Raw genomic sequence first — 20,858 nt, 5'->3', positions numbered from 1 at the left:
GCTCTCCCTTCCCAAACCTGCCTAATAGGGAGGGGGAAACAGGAGGTCCAGGGCTTGCTGGAGCCGATGTCCCCGTCTCATCCCCTTCCTACAGGGCTTGATGGAGCCGATGTCCCCGTCTCATCCCCTTCCTACAGGGCTTGATGGAGCCGATGTCCCCATCTCATCCCCTTCCTCCAGTGTTTGATGGAGCCGATGTCCCCGTCTCATCCCCTTCCTCCAGGGCTTGATGGAGCCGGTGTCCCCGTCTCATCCCCTTCCTCCAGTGTTTGATGGAGCCGATGTCCCCGTCTCATCCCCTTCCTCCAGGGCTTGATGGAGCCGATGTCCCCATCTCATCCCCTTCCTCCAGTGTTTGATGGAGCCAATGTCCCCATCTCATCCCCTTCACACCCCACCAGTGTATGGGGAAAGGAGCCCCTTGGAGATGGTTTGAGCTTCCTGAGCTGTGTTCTGGGTTTAGGGCTTTTCCTCCCTGTTTAACTCCTGTTTAACCCCCAAGTAAGAGACCCAGAGACAGACCAAAACCAAGGATGGAGATGCACCGTCAGGGTGCGAGGTTGGCACTGGACCTGTTTGCAGACGATGAGAGGGAAGCAAATTCCTTCCCTCAGACACTTGAAGGCTTTCCTGGAGAAGCTCAATTACTACCGGAAAAATCCAGGGAAGAAAAAGGCTGGAAATGGTGCAGCTTTTCTTTGGAATAACAGCTTGGTGCAATCCACACACAGTTTTCAAGCGGCATCAGCCTTTTCCTGCCAAGGCCCATCTTTTACCATATTCCTCTTGGAAGATTTCTGCTCCAGCTTGAAAGCTCCATGTGTAGACAGAGACTGAGGAGCAACGGGGACTTTTAGTGATGGAAAATAGCTTCTTTCTTTATTTGATGCCTGCAATGAGCAGTATTGCCCTGACCGCTCTCTTGCGGTGCTGCTCATGCAGGAATGAGCACCCTCCTTCACCCACCCTGCTGGCACCCAGCTGGGAGCTGCAGGACAGCGGGAGAAAGGGAATTTGCAGAGGAGGGAACATCCAGGGGTTGGTTTCTGCTCTGTGCCCACTGCAAACATGAGCAAAACAGTGGGGACAATGCCCACTGCCCCCTGATGTCCCCAGGACATGTCCCTCTGGATGGGGAGGGAGGTGGGGGGATCCCAATGGCCTCTGGGCAGGGATACAGGTGGATGATGCTGCAGCCACTGGGCTGGATCCGGGTGAATAATACCACAGTACCACTGGGATTTGGGAGAATGCTGCCGGTGGCCCCAGGAAGGGATACAGGGTGATGATGCTGCAGCCACAGGGCTGGATCCAGGGGGATGATTCCAGAGAGTCTCCAAGCAGAGAAGGGGCAAGCTGATGCCTCACTTGCCATTTGGATGCGGTGGGATGATGCCCGGTGTTCCCCAGGATGGATCCATGGGGACGATGCTGGTGTCCCCCAGATGGATCCATGGGGACGATGCCCAGTGTCCCCGGGATGGATCCATGGGGACGATGCCCGGTGTCCCCAGATGGATCCATGGGGACGATGCCCGGTGTCCCCAGATGGATCCATGGGGATGATGCCCAGTGTCCCCGGGATGGATCTATGGGGATGATGCCCAGTGTCCCCCAGATGGATCCATGGGGATGATGCCCGGCGTCCCCGGGATGGATCTATGGGGATGATGCCCGGTGTCCCCCAGATGGATCCATGGGGACGATGCCCGGTGTCCCCGGGGTGGATCCATGGGGACGATGCCCGGTGTCCCCCACATGGATCCATGGGGATGATGCCCAGTGTCCCCAGATGGATCCATGGGGACGATGCCCGGTGTCCCCCACATGGATCCATGGGGATGATGCCCGGTGTCCCCAGATGGATCCATGGGGACGATGCCCGGTGTCCCCCACATGGATCTATGGGGACGATGCCCGGTGTCCCCAGATGGATCCATGGGGACGATGCCCGGTGCACCCAGGCCCGGCAGCACGGGGCGGGCTGGCGGCGCGGCGGGCGGAGCGCCCGGGGGTTGCGGAGCGCGGCGCCGCCCCCGGCGCGGGTACCGGGGCGGGGCGGAGCGGGCCGGGAGCTCCCGGTGCCGGCGGCGGCGCTGGGGGGCGCGGGGCTCGGTCCCCGCCCGAGCGCGGCCCCGCTGCGCGGAGGATGAGCTGCGGCCGGCCCAAGGACATGGAAGGTACCGGGCACGGGAGGGGCGGGCTCAGGTGCGCGGCGGGCAGGACCCGGGGCTGCTCCTGCATCCCCCGATGCTTTCCCCTCCATCGCTTGATCTGCTCCTCCACATCCCCTTTGCTGCCCTCGACATCCCGAGGAGGGTCTGTTCCCGTTCCCTGCCCTCAGTATTGTGGGGTACCAGTGACATGGATTGGGAAATGTAGCTGGAGCAGTGGGATGCAGGTGTGAGGACAGGGCAGGGCAGGTCTTGGGGTGCTGGAGTGTGGCAGGACCCCAGGGAGAGCGTGTCAAGGTGGAATGGGGCTTGCTGCAGGTAGAGGGGTCCATGCCTGTGGGCTCCTTGCCCTGCCCAGAGCCACCCTGGGGTCCTGCCTGCTGCCCTCATCCCCTGGGTGCCCAACCCTAGGGGCATCCCTGCCCATGGGTGCTCAGAGACCTCTCGGCAGTACCCACTGCGGGGCTCAGGAGCACAGACACCCCTAAAGACACGCACAGTGCCCCCAGAGGCTGTGCCCCAGGGACCCTCGGTGCCGGCAGCAGCACCCACGCACCCTCCCCTTGGTGTGCACCCAGGGCACGGTGCTGCATGGGGAGGATGGAAAAGGGCTTTTGTTCCCTTCCTCCTCCTTCCTCGGGAGGCACCAGCCTTGGTGAGCAGCCACCAGCCTGAGCTCCATCCCTGCGCCGGGCTCCTGCCTCACCGCCGCAAGGGAAGTGCTGGGGCAATGCTCATCACGGGCAGGACCTGAGCCAAGTGCTCCCGGAGAACCTGGGGAGGCTCGGGGGGGTGTCAGTCACCTCTGCACACGGTCCTGGGGGCAGCAGGTGTTAGGGAATGGCTCAGGGAAGGATCTGGTCCATAAGGACATCCTGTGGGTACGGCTTCAAGGATTAGATGCATTGGGGGGGGCAGAAAGCATCACTGTCTCCCTGGGGGCTCTGCCCCGCACCAGGGTGAAGCCTCATGGAAGGGACAAGGGGAGCAGGACAATGCCCCCGGGCTCATGGCTCCTGCAGATGCTGCTCAAAGCGGGATGAATCCCTCACAGAGCTGCTCCATGAGCAGAGTGGATTCCCTGTCCTTGGAGTCCCCAGAGAGCTCTGGTCTCATCCACCCTTCACCTGCCTGGGGGAACAGGAGAGGAGCAACCAGCTTCCCGGGAATCCAGTGCCCCATCCGGTGCCCAGCGCCTCCTGCCCTCCCAGCCGAGGGGAGCCCAGCAACCCGACAGAGGGATTTGTTCCTTATGAAGCTTGTTCCCAGCTTCTCCCAGGGTCCGGTGTTAACCCCGGGGAGCTGGGCTGATCCCGGGAAGCAGGCTGTGCCTGCAGACACATCCCTAGCAGGAAGGCAGGTTTATGGGATACCCATGAGTGTGATGGTGTCAAAGACACAGGGACATCCCCAAAGCCACGCTGGGAAGCAGCGGCGGAGCAGGGAGCAGGCTCTGGGCTTCCCTTTCCATGCCCCCTGCCTGCTCCTGCCTGGCTGCCACCACTTCCCACTGGTCACCAGTGAGCAGGAATGTCGGCTCAAAGCCTGTTTGCTGGTAGGGATCAGCCCCTGCCCGCTTCGGGATTGCCCCAGGGATGCTTTTGCTGGTTCATGCTGCCACGTCCTGCCCTGGGGTCTCCATCCCCGGCACGGTTCCATCCCTCTCCCCAGCAGTGCCTGCTGCTGCTCCGAGCCTCCCCAGCGCTCACGTTCCATCAGCCATAAAAGTGTCTGGAGAGGAGAAGGGAGCGGCGGCGAGAAAATGAGCCAGGAGCAATTCCCGAGCCCGGGAGCAGCCTTCAGGGTGTTCACTGCATGGGGCTGATGGACAAGGTGCAGGGACCACGGAGCAGCCCGCAGGGACCTGGAAAGACAAGGGCACAGTGGCTGTTAGGGGAGCGGAGCCGAGTGATCCCGTCCCTGCTCCAGCTCTGGTTCGGACAGCCTGAAGGCTCCTGCAGCCCCATTTCAAGGTTCAGCACAGGGTTTCCTATGGGCATCCCCTTCTGCCCAGACCCCAAATGTGGCCATAACCACGATGTCTTTGCTGGGTACAGGAGCAGACCATGCTGAGCCCCAAACCCCCTGCCTGGAAGGATGCTCCTCAGCATGCTCCCTCCTGTCTTCTCCTCCTGCATCCCAAATGCTCCAACCCACCGGTGACCCCGCTGCTGCCACATTTGAGCTTGTCACTGCTGTGCTCAGGCCTGGGGGTGCTTTGATGCCCAGCGGTCCAGCATCCCCTGCAGCAGCCCCCCCAAAGCTTCCCATCCATCCTGGTGCCAGCTGGCCCTGCCATGGGATTAGGGGGGAGCATGTGGGGAAAACACGGAGCATCCTTCCGGATCAAACGCCCACAGGGCAGCGGGGAGGGGGGTTCAATTCATCCGGCACCGGAGCCAGGGCGAGCACAGAGCTGCTGTTTATGGGCTATAGGAGGGAGGTCGGGGGGGGTCAGTCAGGTGAGGACGAGGTATGAGGGGAGGCAGGGATGGAGCCGTGCTCGTGACAGCCGGTGCCGAGCGCTCGCGCGCATCCTCCTCCCGCCGAGATGCAGCAGGGCCGACCCTCGCTCTGCTGCATCTCCTCCATCCGCAGCTCGCAGGGACCACCCGAGCCAGGTGAGGGGGGCTGCGGGGCCGGGGGGGCCGGGGGGAGATGCTCCGTGTGCAGCCCTGTGCGGGTACCGAGCAGCAGAGGGGATGGAGGGTGGTTGGTTGGGCACTTGTGGCGTTGCTGTGGATGCTCCTGTGCAGGGCATGGGAAGGAGGGGAGAGCAGGGGTTGGAGACCACCCCTGTGTCCCTGTGTGGAGGCTGCCGTAGGGTTCCTCTGTCCCCATCCTTCTCTTGCTCCCTCATGCATCCCTTTACTCTCATCCATGTCGAGTGCTGTCAGGCAATGGGGAAGTTGGGACCCAAGGGCTGGGATTGGAGGAGCAGGAGGCTCTAAAGGAGATGCCAAGGAGCTGCTGGAGGCTTTGGGCTTCAGGGCAGCAGCTGCCCATTCCCGATGGGAGCGATACCACCGGTGCTCTGGGTCCTGCCTTTCTTCTCAGCTTGTTTTCCACTTCACTTTTCCCTCTTTCCCATCTATTCTCACTCTGGTTCCCTCTCCCCAAGCTGTGTTTGTCGGAGCACTGTAGATGCCCATGCCCTGCTGCTGGTGGCATTGGTGTATAGCCCGCTATGGATAGAGGTGCTGCTGATGACCAGAGCCCCTTGCCTGCTGCTCCATAACTTGAGCCTTTCTGCAGTGAGCCCTGGGGAAGCTCCAGGACAGCTGAAGGACAGGGCTCTGGCACCAGCCCCTCCGGACCTGCCGGGTCCGTATCTGATCCCAGTGCCCAGCTCAGGGGTATCCCAGCACAGCTGCAATGGGATTGGTGCTCAGGGTGCTGCGGGCAGGAGAGCTGAGAGCATCCTTGGTTTGGAAGGAGCACAACCCACTGCGGTCCAGGGTGTCTGAGGGTGTAGGCAGCCATTGGAGGCATCCCCATCATGAGACAGGAACAGAGGCAGCCCCTGCCAGCCCCTGCTCGATGCTGGGCCGCTCCATGGATCTCCCTTCAGCATGTTTCCCGTAAAATCCCTTCCCCAGGCATGGATCAGGTCCCCTGCCTCAGTTTCCCCACGGCAGCGCTTGTCACTGGTTGTGTTTAGGAAGCAGTGTGGTGCGATGTGGTCTGGAGAGCCCAGGACACATGGACACATTGACAACTGTTTCCTGCTCCGGTTTGACTTCTTTTGGCCCGTTGATCTCTGTTGTATGAAGGGGTGCTCGAGAGCTCTCTGAAACCTCTTCCCCCAGTGATGACAATGATCTGGAGCAGGTTTTCTATAACCCTTCTGCTCTCCCAGGAGGGGTTATCCCTGGAGCTGGGTCTCCTTTGGGTGCTGCTCTGCTTTCAGTGGTGCTTTGTGACTTGCCTGTGGTGGGAGCAGGTGAGATGGGGGATGCTCTGGGCTTTGCTCCTGTGGATCAGCGCTGCTTATGCAAAGCCACTAAAGAAAAGCTTTGCTCCCTCATTGCATCCCAAACGCTCCCTGCTTATCAAAACACAAGGAGTGAGGGATAAAAGCCATTTGTTGTGGGTAAATGGGTGTCTGTGGGTTGTCATTGATGGGCTGGTGCGTGTCTGGCCATCACTGGGGTGCACGGATTTGTGCCTGTGGGCAGCAGCCATCCCTAAGCACCCATGGTCTGTGCTGAGGGGGACCAACCTGCATCCCCTTCTCCATCAGGCTTCTCCATCAGTTGGGGTTTACCAGCTCCCCATCCCTCAGTGGCAGCACTTCAATGTCACCCTGGTCCATGGAAAGCCGCCCTTCCCCTGTGCCCCATCCCAGCAGAACAGGGGGTTACAGACATGCAGGAGACGATCACTGCGGGTCCCCACGTCTGCTCTGCGGGCGGGTGTCAAAACAAGCATCTCTCCAAGGGCTTTGTGTGGGCAAACATCTTGTCGGCGTCTGCCGGCTCCCAGCTCCAGCTGGCGGGTCTGGGGGATGAGGGATGAGGGAAGGAGGGAGAGGGAAGACTTCGGCGGCGATGGGGATGGCCGAAGCTCAGCGGCTCCCAGTGGGCAGAAGAGATGGGTTTGGGTGCCCGAGCGCAGGGTGATGGGCACCGTCACCACCTCTCACCCTCCTCATCCCTCCGCAGCTGCTGCCGCTCACTTCAGCTTCTGCCGCAGCCTCCTGGAGCACACGGTGTCGGCCGAGAACCTGAGCTACCGCCTGCAGCGGGCGGCGGGCAGCAGCCTCACCTGGCACGATGGCCGGAGCCAGCGGCCCGATGGAGGCCGCACCGTCAAGCTCCTGCGGCAGCCGGGCACCGAGGGCTCGCAGGTACCCCCGGGTCCTTCTGCATCCCCCTGGACCCCCAGACCTTGCCCCATGGCTGCCAAGGGGATTGCAGCTGCTCATGGTCCCATTCCATCAATTCCTTGCGGGAGCATCTCCCCTTTCCCTGCAGGGTCAGGCCTGCAGATCCCATACTGTTGGAAGCTCTCATGATTGTTGCGGGTTTAATAATAGAAATATATATAAATATGATTTATATTTATTATATGATGCCAGGGATGGGGCAGCCACAGCTTCTCTGGGCACCCTGTGCCAGCACCTCAGCAGCCTCATTGTAAAGGACATCTCCCTAATGTCTCGTCTCAGTCTCCCTTCGGGCAGGTTCAAGCCATTCCCCTCATCCTGTCCCTACAGGCCCTGGCCCAAAGCCCTTCTCCAGGTCTCCTGCAGCCCCTTCAGGCACTGGAGCTGCTCTCAGGTCTCCCCCTCAGGAGCCTTCTCTTCTCCAGGCTGCCCCAGCCCAGCTCTCTCAGCCTGGCTCCAGAGCAGAGCTGCTCCAGCCCTCGCAGCACCTCTGTGTCTATCATGGCTCCCTCCCTCATCTGCCTCTGTATGCCTCCCAGAGGGATTTGGTGGGGAGAAAAAGGCTTTTAATGTTCCATAAGCCAGGAAAAACACCCAGGAGAAGGGAGCTGACTTGAGCTGCTCCCAGCGATGGCTCCCGCCACGCAGCCACCTCCTGCCTCCATACAGGAGCATCCTCCGAGCCCTCCCGCTGCTCTCCTCGACACCAGCGCTCGATATTCACGGCTGAGAGTTCATCGGAGAGACAGCGCGGCTCAGCCGGCCGGAAACCGAGCCGGGATGCACTGCACCCCCCTGCCCACCCGGGGAGCACCGGAGCTCCCTTCGGGACCCGCTGGAGGGGAGAAGGATGTGCCCCGACCCGGTAGCGCAGGGCTCAGGGATGCTGTCCCCAGGGATGCTTAGAGATTGGTCCCCAGCGCTGGGCTGGGTCTGATGGGTGAAGCACCTGCAGACATGAGCAAGGGAAACTGCAGGTTGTTTGCCCCCTTTTCCCCGTGCCTCAGGGGGTTAGCTGGATAATAGCTGCGGGAAGCCCATGGGGAACTGGCTGTTGCTTCCCCCAGCCCCGCCGCTCCTCATCATTGCTCCTTCGTGAATCCAGATCCAACCACCTCCTCCTCCCCTCGGCGCGCTCAGCCGAGTGTGAAGGAGCTGGCAGCTCCCGGGATGCGTTCGGAGGGGATGGAATTGCCGGGGGTTCCCCCAGAGGTGAGGGTTTGCTTGGGAGAACAAACCGTGCACGTTGTCTATCGCGTCTCCCAGCTGCTTTGGGGATGGAATCCGCGGTTGTGATTTACAACCTCCCCGCTTTGCCTTCATCCCTCTCACTCTGATGACCCCAGGCGAGTTCTCCTTGAGGAAAAATCCCTTTCCCAGCCCAAATCCTCCTCTGGGCACAGGCAGCAGCCCCTGCCATGCTGGCCAAGCTCCATGGGGTGACCGGTGACCTGCATGGGACCAGGGGGGGACATCCCAGACCCCGCTGCCTCCTCTCTGGCATCTTTCAGGGATGTGTCATTAGTTTCAATAACCGCGGGATGTCTGGAGTCCCTGTTACACTAATTATCACTGCTCCTCCATTAGACACACTTAATTAGCCGCGATCACACGTGGAGGTCGATGTTGCCATACTGTGGTTCAAGCACTACCAACCTTTCCCATGCTGGTGCATCCCCAAGACTCAACTTGCTGCTCTCTGGATGAGGGAATGGAGCTACGGAGCAGCTCAAAGTGACACCGGCTGCTCCAGTGGGCAGCTCAGAGGTGGCTTTAGATGCCCATGGAGCTGCAGGACCTCACAGCTCAGGGTTGAAGGAGGCTGAGATGGAGAGGAAGGGATCATCCCTCCTGCTCCAGGGCACCAGCTGGCTGCTGGCTGTTTCCATGGGGCATTCCAATGGGATGGCTTTGCATTGGTACCCACTGCCCCCCAAGGACCTCACTGGTTTCACCCCTCCCGAGAGCTGCCAGCAAGAGCCCTTCTCTGCCCAATAAGTGGGAGACCCTGGGGACCCCAGAATGGCTCCTGTGGGGTCTATATAGGGCAGGACCCCCACTTTGCCCTCCCATCCCCGGTCCCCCACCTCCCGCACCAGTTCTGATGCTGCTGTTTCCTGGTGATCGCCCAGGATCAAATCCCACTGATCCTCTCCCCTCCTGCTCCCACAGGGCCGTGCCTGTGACCACTATGGCATCTACCACACCAGCCCCACGCTGGGCAGCCTGGCCAAGCCGGTGGTGCTGTGGACCCAGCAGGATGTGTGCAAATGGCTGAAGAAGCACTGCCCGCACAACTATCTCATCTACGTGGAGGCCTTCTCCCACCACGCCATCACGGGTATGGCTCGAACCACGATTAACAGCCAGTTACTAATCACTGTTAGCACGTGGGGAATAGCTGTTGGGAGGTTTGTGGTGCAGAAGATGGATGTAACCCCATTTCTGTCCCTTCTCCCTATGGAGATGCAGCCAGGGGAGAGCTGCCCTATGGTACCAGGCACTGGGGACACCCATATTTAAATTGCTCAAGGGAGATCCTGGTTTGTAAGATGAGGAAGAATCTTCTCTTATATTTAAGGATAAGAATACCTTTATAGTTCTTTATATACTGAAGGTTCCTGTGGAAGAGGAAAGATCCCATCCCTGCTGAAATCCAACTTGCAAATGGCTTTGTCCAGGTCTGAATGCAACTCCCAGCCAATTCCTTGGAGGAGGTTTACCTCTGGGACCTGCTCCCTCCCCTTTCCCCCTCGAGTACAGTGTCTTTGGCTTCTATATACGAGCATCATCCTGGTACATGTGTGTGACCGGGCAGAGCTCTGCCAGGCCCAGGAGAAAGCAGCAGGGAAGGGAGCACCGGAGCTGCCCGGGAGGGATGCGGAGCCCTAATGCAAGAGCTCAGGCAGCCCTCGCATGGGGAACAAAGGCAGCATTAGCAAATGCAGGCTGAGAACCAAGGACAAAAACCCCGATAGCCCCCGGACCGGAGGAGAGTGGCCGGGGATGTGGTGGCAACACTAATGCATTCCGATGAGTGCCCCCACTCCCTCGGGACACCCACTTGGAAAAGCATCTCCTGATGCGGGAGGTGGAGCGGAGAAATGGAAAGCTCCTGCCTGCAGGGATGGGTGATGTGGTTGCTGGAGCACGGGCTTGTCCTGGGGCTGGGCACCTTGAGCTCCCCAAACCCAGGCCCACTTGCAGGGCTTCTCCATCCCGGGTGGTGAAGGAGCGTTTCAGGATCGCTTCCCTTTCCCTGCTCCTTATTCCCCCATGAAGATGGGCTCCCATCGCCACCACTGGTGCGGCGTCCTGGCTGCGTGATGCTGAGCGGTGCCTTTGGCAGGTCGGGCGCTGCTGCGGCTGAACGGGGAGAAGCTGCAGCGCATGGGCATCGCTCCCGAGGCGCAGCGCCAGGAGGTCCTGCAGCAGGTCCTGCAGCTCCAAGTGCGCGAGGAGGTCCGGAACCTGCAGCTGCTCAGCCAAGGTAGGGACAATGGGAGGACAAGAGGCTGCAAAGCCCAGTGCCGGGGTGGTTGTGCCCATCCTGCTGCCACTGGGACAAGCAGAGAGGCAGAGGCACCAACCTGCGTGGCACCAGTGCAGATGCAGCACACGGTGCCGGGTTGGGGTGCATGGGTTGGGGTGAACTTGGATGACTTGTGATGCACAGGCTGTGGTGCACAGGGATGGGCTATGGTGCATCAGGACAGGCTGTGGTGCACAGGTTGTGGTGCACAGGGATGGGCTATGGTGCATCAGGACAGGCTGTGTTATACAGGGAGGAGTTGTGGTGTATAGGATGCGGTGCACAGTGATGGGTATAGTGAATGAGGACAGGCTGTGGTGCACAGGGAAGAGCTGTGGTGTATAGGATGGGGTGCACAGAGATGGGTATAGTGCATGGGGACAGGCTGTGGTGCACAGGGATGAGCTGTAGTGCACAGGTTGTGGTGCACGGGACTGAACTGTGGAGCACAGAGCAGGTTGTGACGGCAGAGGTCATGGTGCACTGGCTGCGGTGCACAGTGATGGGCTGCAGTGCATGGGGACAGTCTATGGTGCACTGGGATGAGCTGTGATGCACCAGTTGTGGTGCCCAGGGCCAGGGTACAGAGCATAGGTCATAGTGCCCTGGAACGGGCTGTGATGCACAACCCAAACCCCACCAGTGATGCTCTGCATCAAGTACCAAGGGCTGGGACCCTCCGTGGCCAGCAGCGAATGGATGCGCTGGACCGTGCCAGCCCGCAGGCTGCTTATCCCTTCCTCTCCCGCCTTGTTCCAGCTTCTTTTGGAAATGTCTCCTAGCTGCTCCGTCTGTTTGGCAGATTGCACCAACACTGTGACCCTGGGATGGGCTGTGCAGCGCCGGCACCAGACCTGAGCCATGTGCCTGGAATACCAAGAGGCAGCTTCCCATCCGCTCCGGGCCTTCTCCTCCTTCTTCCGTCTCTTTCTGCCATACAAAGACATCTGGGTGCAGCGATGGACGGTTTCCTCCAGCAGGATCTTGGCCGGAGCAGAATCAGCCAAACTGCCATTGGGATGAACTCGTACGCACCCGAGGCTGATGGATCACATGGAAAGAGATGGGAATAAGGAGATGACGACAGGCAGGGCTCATCATCATGGGCAACCCGAGTGTGGGTGCTCCCGGAGTGGCTCAGAGCCATACACAGGACTGTGAAGCATTGTGCACATATCCCAGCACCCGGCGGCTCGTGTCCATACCTTGGAGCTTATATAGGGAGCTTCAGTTGTCTCTTCTGGGCTGCTTTCCAGTGTCCTAGGAGGTAACCTATCAGTAGCAGATGAGGTGACAGGAGCAGCCCCCAGCTCCTCTTAGGGAGCTGGAAAGGGACCTGAGTCATCGGAGCTGGAAAATGCAAGAGCGAAGGCAGGATGGATGCCAGGAGCTCGTCCTTCATCCGGCCTCGTGTGCAGGCAGATGGGGGAGGATAATGCAGGGATTGGGCGCTGTGGGGTGAGGTTGGGGATTCCAGGGTGCCAGGTCCCTCCAGGTCCCAGTGTCCAGTCGTGCTCCATCCCGCACCCTCTGTGCTCCCAACAGAGCTCCGCTCCTGCGGGCAGTTGCAATGTTCATCCCAACGTCCAGGGGCTGGTGACGGTGCCGCCGAACAGGCACCATCCCAATGACCCACGTCATCATTTAGGTGAAGCAGTGATTGCTGGTTCACCCCATCACCACCCAAAGCCCCCTCTCTGGAGCCCCAGGCCACTCACATGGGCAGGTAAGGAACAATGATGTGTAAAGCCAAGGGTTTGGGGTAGGGTGGATGCCGTCACCTCCTCATGTTCCCCTTCCAGTGCTGAGGGCAGGGCTGTGGGGCTTGGGGGGAGTCCCAAAAGAGCAGCACCACAAAGCCCCTGGGGCATGGGAGCTGGCAGGGTACCAGAGGCCGGTAGCCACCCACCTGCTCTCCTGCTGGGAATACAATAAAAGACTGTTATTTTAACTTCTGCTCTCCTGACTCTTCCCACCTCCGATCCCGGTCCCTCCAGCCCTTCCCAGGGATGCTCAGGAGATGTCTACAGCCCAAAATCCCCCTGGAAAAGCATCTCCATAGGGCTAACAAGCTGTGCTAAGTGGGATGCGGGCAGGGTAAAGGCATCCGGCAGTGGAGCTTGGGGCTGGTGCAGGGCACAGTTATCCCAGTGCCATCCCTGTCCCATCTCTGTCCCATTACAGAGACACTGCTCCTCAGGTAAGGAACTAGGAGATTTCCATGGGATGGGATCAAAGATGAGCTGAAAATGAGTTGTTTGCCCAAACTAGCAAAAATTGGGATTGCACCCAAAGGGTGGGATGCAGGATGCATGGAGCATCCTCAGGCTCTTGCAGCAATGGATGCACTGGGTCCCCATGAGACGAGTTGTACAAGGCCCAGTTGATGGAAAGGTGTCAGAACCAAAATGCAGCTCTCAAACCCTTTCAGTTTGGATCACAGGTTCACCAACTGATGCTCAGACCCAAGCGGGTGGGTTTCCCTTCCTGCACAGGGTCGTTGCCACATGGGCATTGCCCAAGTTTATAGCTCACATCTGTGCCAGCAAATGTTGGCTCTGGGCTGAAAGCAAAGGCTCCAGGTTTCCCAAATCCCGATTTCCTTCAGCTCAAGATAAAGGCATCTCCTGCTCGATGCCTTCAATGGAGTGACCTGGACCACAGTGGCCGCCCTCTCCCCTCTGTGTATGGGTCAGTTCATCCGGACCTCACCAGCGGGCAATTCCCATCTGAGCTTTGCTGTGATGGAGGTAAAGGGAAGCTGTGATCCCTGGCTCCATCTGCAGGGAACCAGCTTCAGGGCTTCGCTGGGTGCAGCCCCCAGGACAGGAATCAGCATTTCCTCCTCTGACCTTTTCAAAAATGCAGCAGAATTGGTTCATTTCAGCTCGCTAAAACCTCACAGGCAACAACGAGGCCAGAATGGAGTGAGTTTGCGGCAAAGGGAAGAAAACAACCAGGAGAAAGCCCCATCTCCTCTGCAGCAGTGGTCAGCGGTGGTCTCAGCCATGGGGTCTGCATCAACAGCCGTGATAGAGCCATGCACCCATCCCAACCGGTGCAAGATCCATGTTTGCTCCTTGTTATCCCCTTGTGTGGAAAATGCGATGAAGCCACATCCATTCTGATGCAGCCCCATAGGAAACTATGAAGCGTTCAAGCCTGGATGGACCAGAGCTCAGTAAAGCCCAAGCAAGGAGACCCGTGGCCATGAGCTGGGTTAGTGCCCAACCATGGGTTCGGTGTCAGCACTGATTGTGGGTGCTGGGAGGCAGCAGGAGCGGTGCTGGGGGTGCCCGGGGAAGGGAGCAGCATCCCCAAGGGCTGACGATGGCTGCCGTGCCTGCCTGCGGGCGAGGAGCATCGTTAGAGGGAGATGCTGAGCTTCGCTCCGGAGCTGCACAGGGCAGAATCGGCTTCTCCGGCTCCGGGCTGCGCTCACGCAGGAGGTTGGTGCTGGCTCTGATGGCGCTGCTGGGGTGCATGGAGAGGTGCAAGGGGTGCCCCGACCCTCTGCAAAAGCAGGTCCCTGCCTGGTCCTGCTCCCCACACCCGCTGTGGGTCCCCCCGGCTGTGCTCTGGCTCCCTCTGGCTCCTCATCTGCACAGGAGGAGGAAGGCACAGAGGAAAGCACAATCCCGGCCTTCCAGTGCCTAAAGGGGCTGCAGGAAGCCTGGAGAGGGGCTTTGGACAAGGGATGTAGGGACAGGCCAAGGGGAATGGCTTGAACCTGCCCGAGGGGAGACTGAGATGAGCTCTTAGGCAGAAGCTCTTCCCTGTGAGGGTGCTGAGGCGCTGGCACAGGGTGCCCAGAGAAGCTGTGGCTGCCCCATCCCTGGCAGTGCTCAAGGCCAGGTTGGACACAGGGGCTTGGAGCAAGCTGCTCCAGTGGAAGGGGTCCCTGCCCGTGGCAGGGGTTGGGGCTGGAGGAGCTTTAAGGTCCCTTCAGCCCAAACCAGGCTGGGGTTCTATGAACCCCAACAGTGGACTCGGCTGGAGCCCAAAGCGTTGTCCCATTGCAGTGTCCCTCTAAGACCCATCTGGGCTTCCTGAGACCCCTCAGTACAGGGCTGGAGGAGCCAAGTGAAGCGATGTTCATGGGTCAGGCAGGAAGGGCCCATCCTGGTCCCCAGCCCCTGTCCTAGCAGGGTCTGTGCCAGCTGCATCTTCATCCCTGCGAGGATGCTGATGGTGAAAGCGGAGCATCCTTCCAGGCTGGCTCTGGACCAGTGTCTGGTGTCATCTCATAGCCTTGGCTTGTCCAAGGGGCACCCAGGGCATGGCTTTGCTTCGGTGGCTCTGGGCATGCAGCAAAATCCATCTGCACATTGACACTGAGGAAGCACCATCCTCCCCTTGGGCTCCTTTGCAAGCACCTTGGCTGGTGGGTGCTGGAGGGAGACGGGTGCTCAGGCTCCTCTCTGGACCAAGGGACAGCTCGATCACTCCTCAGCTCTTCCCAAGCAAGAAAAACACCTTCTATTTATCTAGCACTTATCTGGCAGTGGAATTCCAGGCACTGCCCCAGAACAAACAGTGCCAGGCAATGAAAGGCAGATGAATCGGGCTCAGATTCATGCAGTATTAAAACCAGACAACAATTAAACACAGAACACCAACCCGCAGAACTGAACCCCAGGCAGCAGGCAGGAGGATGCAGGCAGCAGCACCAGGGCAGGCGATGGCAGCTACCAAAGAGCATCCGATGTTGTCTCTGATCAGCTTTGCTTGTGGCAGTGCTTTGCAGGATGATGCTTTGCTGGCATCAGAAAGAATGTTCAGCATCTTCTGGTCTTATAAAGGGAAAACCCAGCAATGCCTTTGCAGGGTGAAGGCAGTTTGCAGAGCCTAGCAAGGTTTTCAAGCAGGAAACTGAAACGCCAGCACAGTTGCACATAGGAAATGCATGTCTAATTTGTCCAAGTAATTACTGAGCCCCGCTTGATGACACAGATCCCTCCAGCTCTGAAGCGCTGCTGATTGTGCCTCTGATTCAGGAAACGATCCCTGTTTCCCCTGGCATTGAAATTCATGCTGGGCTATGAGCACTGCCTGTGATTTCCCGGCCATGTGGGGCTCAAGGACATGATTTGCTGAGCAGAGAGGGATGCCAGTGCCCGGATGGGCTGTGCTGAGCTGGAACCCACTTGAATCTGAAGCATCAGTCCCAGTAGATCACACACTTGATCTAATCAGGACCTTGTCCTCCCACCAGGTTACAAACCACCCCAAATCACTGCAGTTTTGGTGCTCTCAGGCAGCTCAGGATGAGTTTTATTTGCATTGGACACCTGCAGGCACCTAAAGTACCACAGCAAGAATAAAGGAGAAATCTCAGTCACTGGTGGCACGAGCCATGTGCAGGGCCTCATAAGCTCCAGGGAATCATAGCATCATAGAATAGCTTGGGTTGGAAGGGGCCTTCAAAGGTCACCTTGTCCAGCCCCCTGCATGAGTGCTCATATAAATCAGAGCATCCCAGCAGATGCTGGGGGAGACACTGGGATACAGCAAAACGACTGCTCCTAGGATGCTCCAGCAGCTGCACCCCAGTGCTGGCAAACCTCCGGCTGCCTTATCCCAGAGTCCTGGTCCCTATTCCAGCTGCCTGGTGCTGCAGGATGAGCCAGTGCTTGGGGACATGCAGAGTCCTGCAGCGATGTCGGCAGAAGCTTCCGCCCCAGCATGCCCTCGCTGCACGCCCAGCACTAATCAATCTTGATTCATTGCTAATGAACTTGAGCGCAGTGTTGGGATGGATCAGGTGCCACTCAGGGTGAGATGGATAATATAATTAAGGTTTCCTCAAAGGTCCCGTTTTTCTTACCTTGTTAATTAAGCTGATGTAGTGCCCTCCATGCAGAATGCATAATGAGAGCCTGCCGGAGATGGAGCTGGCTGTTAGCGCGAGGTGATGCTGGGGAAAACACTGGCCTTAACCATGGGAATGGGGATGTTTTAGCAACCCCATGGGGGTTTGGTTCACCCAGAGCATCCAAGACCCGACCTCTGCTGAGAAACCACCGCATCCTTTGCACCACGCATGCATTGAGCAGGGCAGAGCGCGCAGGCACAGGGATGCAGGGGGAGATGATGGGCTCATCCCTGCCCATGTAAGCACCACGGCAGAGCTTACAGCTTCCCAAAGCACTGGCTGTGGTGCAGGGAGCAGGGCATTGCTTCCAGAAAGCTGGAGCTGCCCCATGGCCTCGGGGAGCAGCACAGGGAGGAGGGATGCTGCTTCACTCCCATGGCCCAGGCACATCGTTGGTACTTGCACTCTGGTGGTGACTTATGACAATGAATTAACAGCCTCTTAATAAGGGTGACAGTTCCCTTAATTAGAAAGTATCGGAGCAGGGATAATTGCTTCATTTCAGTTTTTTCTCCTGTATCACTTCCTTCATTTTCAGGACCCCATCCTCAGCTCACGGATGGCTGCCCTGCATCCCTGGAGCCAGAAACGCTCCTGGGAAGGATGGAGAGGGGTGGATGCCGGTACAGCTTCAGCACTGGGTCTGTAGCAATGCTGGGTGCTGACAACACTGCGACAGGGTCAGCGCAGGTCCCTTTGGCAGCACACGGGGCTATGGAGGAAGGGGGAGATGGCATTTGCAGGCTGGGAGCTCCCAGCCTCTTGAAGCTCAGCCCAGAACCAAGTCATTTGTCCCCAAATGAGTATCATTTGGGTCAATCAGAGCTGTTCCTCAGCCTGGCTGCAAAGAAACCAGGAACGTCTTGAATCAACCACAGCGTTTCACTTGAGCCTTTCGAGGAAGGGAAAGCTCTTTCTGGGCTTGGTTTTGGCACATTCCCAAGCTGTGCGTTTGCATGGGCTGTTAATGGGGGGAGCCAGTAGAAACCTTCAAGCCCCCAACTAAAATGAGCCACTTCCTGTCAGAGGAAGGGAGGATCTGGGGGGTTGTGTGGTGGTTTTGCAGCTTCATCACCAAGCCAGAGGTCCCCCCATCCTGCCCCATTCCCTGGCCTCTCCATGGGGCTGTGGGTCCCCAGGGACCCAACCCAGTGCCCTGGGACTGCTTAACTGCAGGAGATGCCCCCAGTGCCAGCACACCCCCCCATCAATAATAAAGAACAGCCTCAGGGCTGCTGGGAGCCCCACTTCTCTCTGCAGGAAGGAGCATTTCCTCCGTTAACCTTCCCTCTTTGCACTGCGACCGTTCTGCTTTTCACCCTATCTGAAATTAAATCTGTTCGGGTTTTCTCTTGCTCTTCCTTTTTCCCCCCCCTCTCCCTTTTGCTTATATTTGCTGAATGCATTCAAGCCCAGGGAGGGGAAAGAAAGAAATAATAAACCAAGCCATCAGCATCATTCACAGCTCGCAGTCATCGCAGGCTCCGGTTTCCAATCAGAGGCCCGGGCTGCGGAGGCAGCGTGCTGGGGAGGAGGCTGGGGCTGGCCCGGATGCGGCTCCACAAACCAGCAGCGGTGCTCTCTTTGTTCTGGGATCGCTCTGCTTCAGCCAAAGCAGCCGCTGCTCAGCCCATCCTAGGGATGCGGGAGCAAGGAGATGGTCCAAGGGGCTTTGTCCATCCCTGACTCTGGGGATAACAGGGATGCAGGATGCTGAGGGGGTCTGCAGGCTCTGGACCTGGCTGTGATCCTTTATCCCAGGATAAAGCTCTGGGAGACATGGAAGTGCTAGGTCCCACGTCTGGCATCACGTCGTGTGCTTCCCCTCGCCTGTCTTTGCGCTGGTACATGAGGCTTAGCACACATGGGTTAAATTCTGGCCTCCCAGTCCCTTTCAGTCCATGCACTGAGCATCCCACCACCCTCCCAGGAGAGATGCTGGTGCTGGCCCATGCAGAAAAGGCTCTGCAAACCCAGCATCCATTGTATTCTACCCAAGTTACCAGCCTGAAAAGCACTGCTGGGCCAGCTCGGTTAATGTGTTCTAAAGTTACTCCCTGTGTAAGTGCCCCTTGAATCTGCCCCAGCCTGGATGAGAGGCACAGCCCTGGCTTTTGGTCCCAATACCCCAGGAGATCTGCAGCCAGAAGATCAGATTCTTCCCTGCCTGTCCTGTAAGAGAATCCACACCAAGGACTCAGCCTCTGGGGGAAGCTGGGTAGGATGCTCTGCACACCAGGATCCATCTGATGCCAGCTGTATAATGGCTTGTGCCCCTGCTCCTCTTCTTGGGGGCTGTGTCAATTTAATTTGCATGTTCAACAGCTTGGACTGTTTCATCTCTGCTGCCAAGCACCTTCTCCAGCATTTATGTGCTCCTTTCCTCTGCCCTCTCCTGCCTTGTGCAGTGGGAATGATGGGAATGGTGGGAATAGTGACCCTGGAGCACGGGGGAATCACAGCCTCGCACACATGTGGTCCTGTCCCCACCATGGCATCTGCGAGGATGATGTCACGAAGCAAGAGGAGATGTGATGGTTTTCCATAAGCACATAGAGAAAGGCAGCACTGTTGCCCCCGCTGCTCTTCCTTTCTCCTTCCTCCCCTTCCCAGCACAGCTCTTCCACACCGGTACAACTCTGCACGTGAAACAAAACACTCCTCAGCATCTGTTCAACATTTGCTGTTCTTTTCAAGTCCATTCCTTGGCTCCCTTTGCTCAGCGTGGCCTGAAAAATAGCATCTGTGATTGCCTTTATATTGCACTACTTCAGAGTTTCTATACCTCAACTGCTTCCCAAGCCCCTGCAAGACCCCACGGGTGACCAGGCTCTGAGCATCACCCTCTCCTCCTCAAGACACCAAACTGTGCTTTGAAGATGCAAAAACCCAGTGGCACTTCCACACACACGCAGGGTGCACGCGGTGACCATTGGGATGCTGCAGCGGAGGAGCGCGGGTACCATCTATAGCCCTGTAGTGAGGAGGAGACTTGGAAGGTGCTGAGGATGCTGCCAGGTCCCATGTGAAGCTGCCTGACCGCCCCAGCAGGCAGCTGCCTCGCTGCCTGCTGCAGGTTCACAGCTCTCCCGGCAGGCAGCTCGTTGGCTGGGAAGCAAAAGCGCCTCGGATGCGGCTCGTTTTGTACAAAGGAGGTGGGTTGTGCCCGTCCCTCCCACCCCGCTGATCACCCTCCGTTCCGCGGATAATACCCAGCAATTACACAAAGCTTTCCCTGCTCTCCACAGACATTAATTAAGCTCTTTCCCCACGGTGGAGACAAAGCGGGGGGGGGGGGGGGGGGGAACCGCAGGGGAACTTCCAGCTCGGATCGGGGTTGGGGTTTTCGGTTTGCTTTGGCGTGCCCGCGCCACGGGGCCTCCCCGGTCCCGCAGCGCCGGGCGGTGGTGGTGCAGGCTGGCCCCGGGAGCGACGGCTGCTCGGGATTTTGCTCTCCCGGGGCCGAATTTGCCTGGTTTTGCCGGATTGCTGGGCTGCTGTGGGCGTTCGGATGGAGGCGCTGGATCCCAGTGCTCCCAGTGACCCAGCTGAGTGCTCCCGGTGCCAGTAACCAAGGCTGGCTCTGCCCTGTGGCAGCTTCCTCGGGGACACCCCGAGAGCAGGAGATGGGAAAACCAGACTGTCCTGTGGGCACGGCACCAGCCTCACATCCAACCTCAGCCCAAAGAGCCGCGGAGGCTCCGCAGCCTCCTGGAAGCTGCCTGCAGCTCGGGCTTAGAGCAGGGATGGACGAGCAAAGCATCCTCCCGGCTCCATGGGAGGCAGGATAATGGGCACGGCACCCTGCGGGGTAGAAGATGGGCAAGGCACCCTGGAGGAGCGGATGACAGGGAGGGTACCCTGCCTGCATCCTGGATGGTAGAAAGATGGGAAGGACATCCTGCCTGCACCCTGGATGGGCAGGATAACGGACAGGACACCCGGGAAGGGCAGGATAACGGGCAGGACAACGGGCAGGGCTGGATAACGGGCAGGACACCCGGGCAGGGCTGGATAACGGGCAGGACACCGCGAAGGGCAGGATAACGGGCAGGACACCCGAGAAGGACTGTATAACGGGCAGGACACGGGCAGGGCAGGGCAAGGGGCAGGGCAAGGGGCAGGACGGCGCTGCCCGCACCCTGGAGGGGTGGGAAAGGGCCCGGACCCGCCCCGCCTCGCCCTGCCCGGCCCTGCCCGCCCCGGTCCGGCTCAGCCCCCGCCCGCCCCGCTCCGCTCGCAGCCCCGGTCCCGGTCGCTCCTCAGAGCCACGCGAGATCCGCGGGCGCGGGGCCGGTGCTGGGCGCGGGGCGGGCCGGGCCGGGCGGGGCGGGCCGGGGAGCGCGCATGAGCCGCGGCGGCGGCGGCGGGCGGGAGCGCGGCAGCGGA

The 20,858-nt window shown here is 59.1% G+C and overlaps 1 protein-coding gene across 3 annotated transcripts; it reads left to right on the top strand.

The window, feature by feature from the left end:
• The first annotated feature begins 2,062 nt into the window (after positions 1-2,062).
• On the top strand, positions 2,063-12,483 carry SAMD10 (sterile alpha motif domain containing 10). Of its 3 annotated transcripts, none has more exons than XM_065691842.1 (5): positions 2,063-2,180; positions 6,839-7,023; positions 9,235-9,403; positions 10,412-10,552; positions 11,397-12,483. In XM_065691842.1, exons 1-5 carry the CDS (start codon positions 2,150-2,152, stop codon positions 11,450-11,452), a joined length of 582 nt encoding a protein of 193 aa, XP_065547914.1. In that variant the 5' UTR covers positions 2,063-2,149; the 3' UTR covers positions 11,453-12,483. The 3 variants fall into 3 exon arrangements, with proteins under 3 accessions (XP_065547914.1, XP_065547915.1, XP_065547913.1); XM_065691843.1 differs by having other exon boundaries at positions 11,354-12,483; XM_065691841.1 differs by lacking the exon at positions 2,063-2,180 and having other exon boundaries at positions 6,796-7,023.
• Positions 12,484-20,858: the final 8,375 nt, after the last annotated feature.

The sequence above is a fragment of the Lathamus discolor genome, chromosome 11 (genome assembly GCF_037157495.1).
Source record: "Lathamus discolor isolate bLatDis1 chromosome 11, bLatDis1.hap1, whole genome shotgun sequence".
In the NCBI taxonomy this organism is placed as follows: Eukaryota; Metazoa; Chordata; class Aves; order Psittaciformes; family Psittacidae; genus Lathamus; species Lathamus discolor.
The sequence above is the reverse complement of the archived record's forward strand: the minus strand, read 5'-3'. Positions and strand labels throughout refer to the sequence as shown.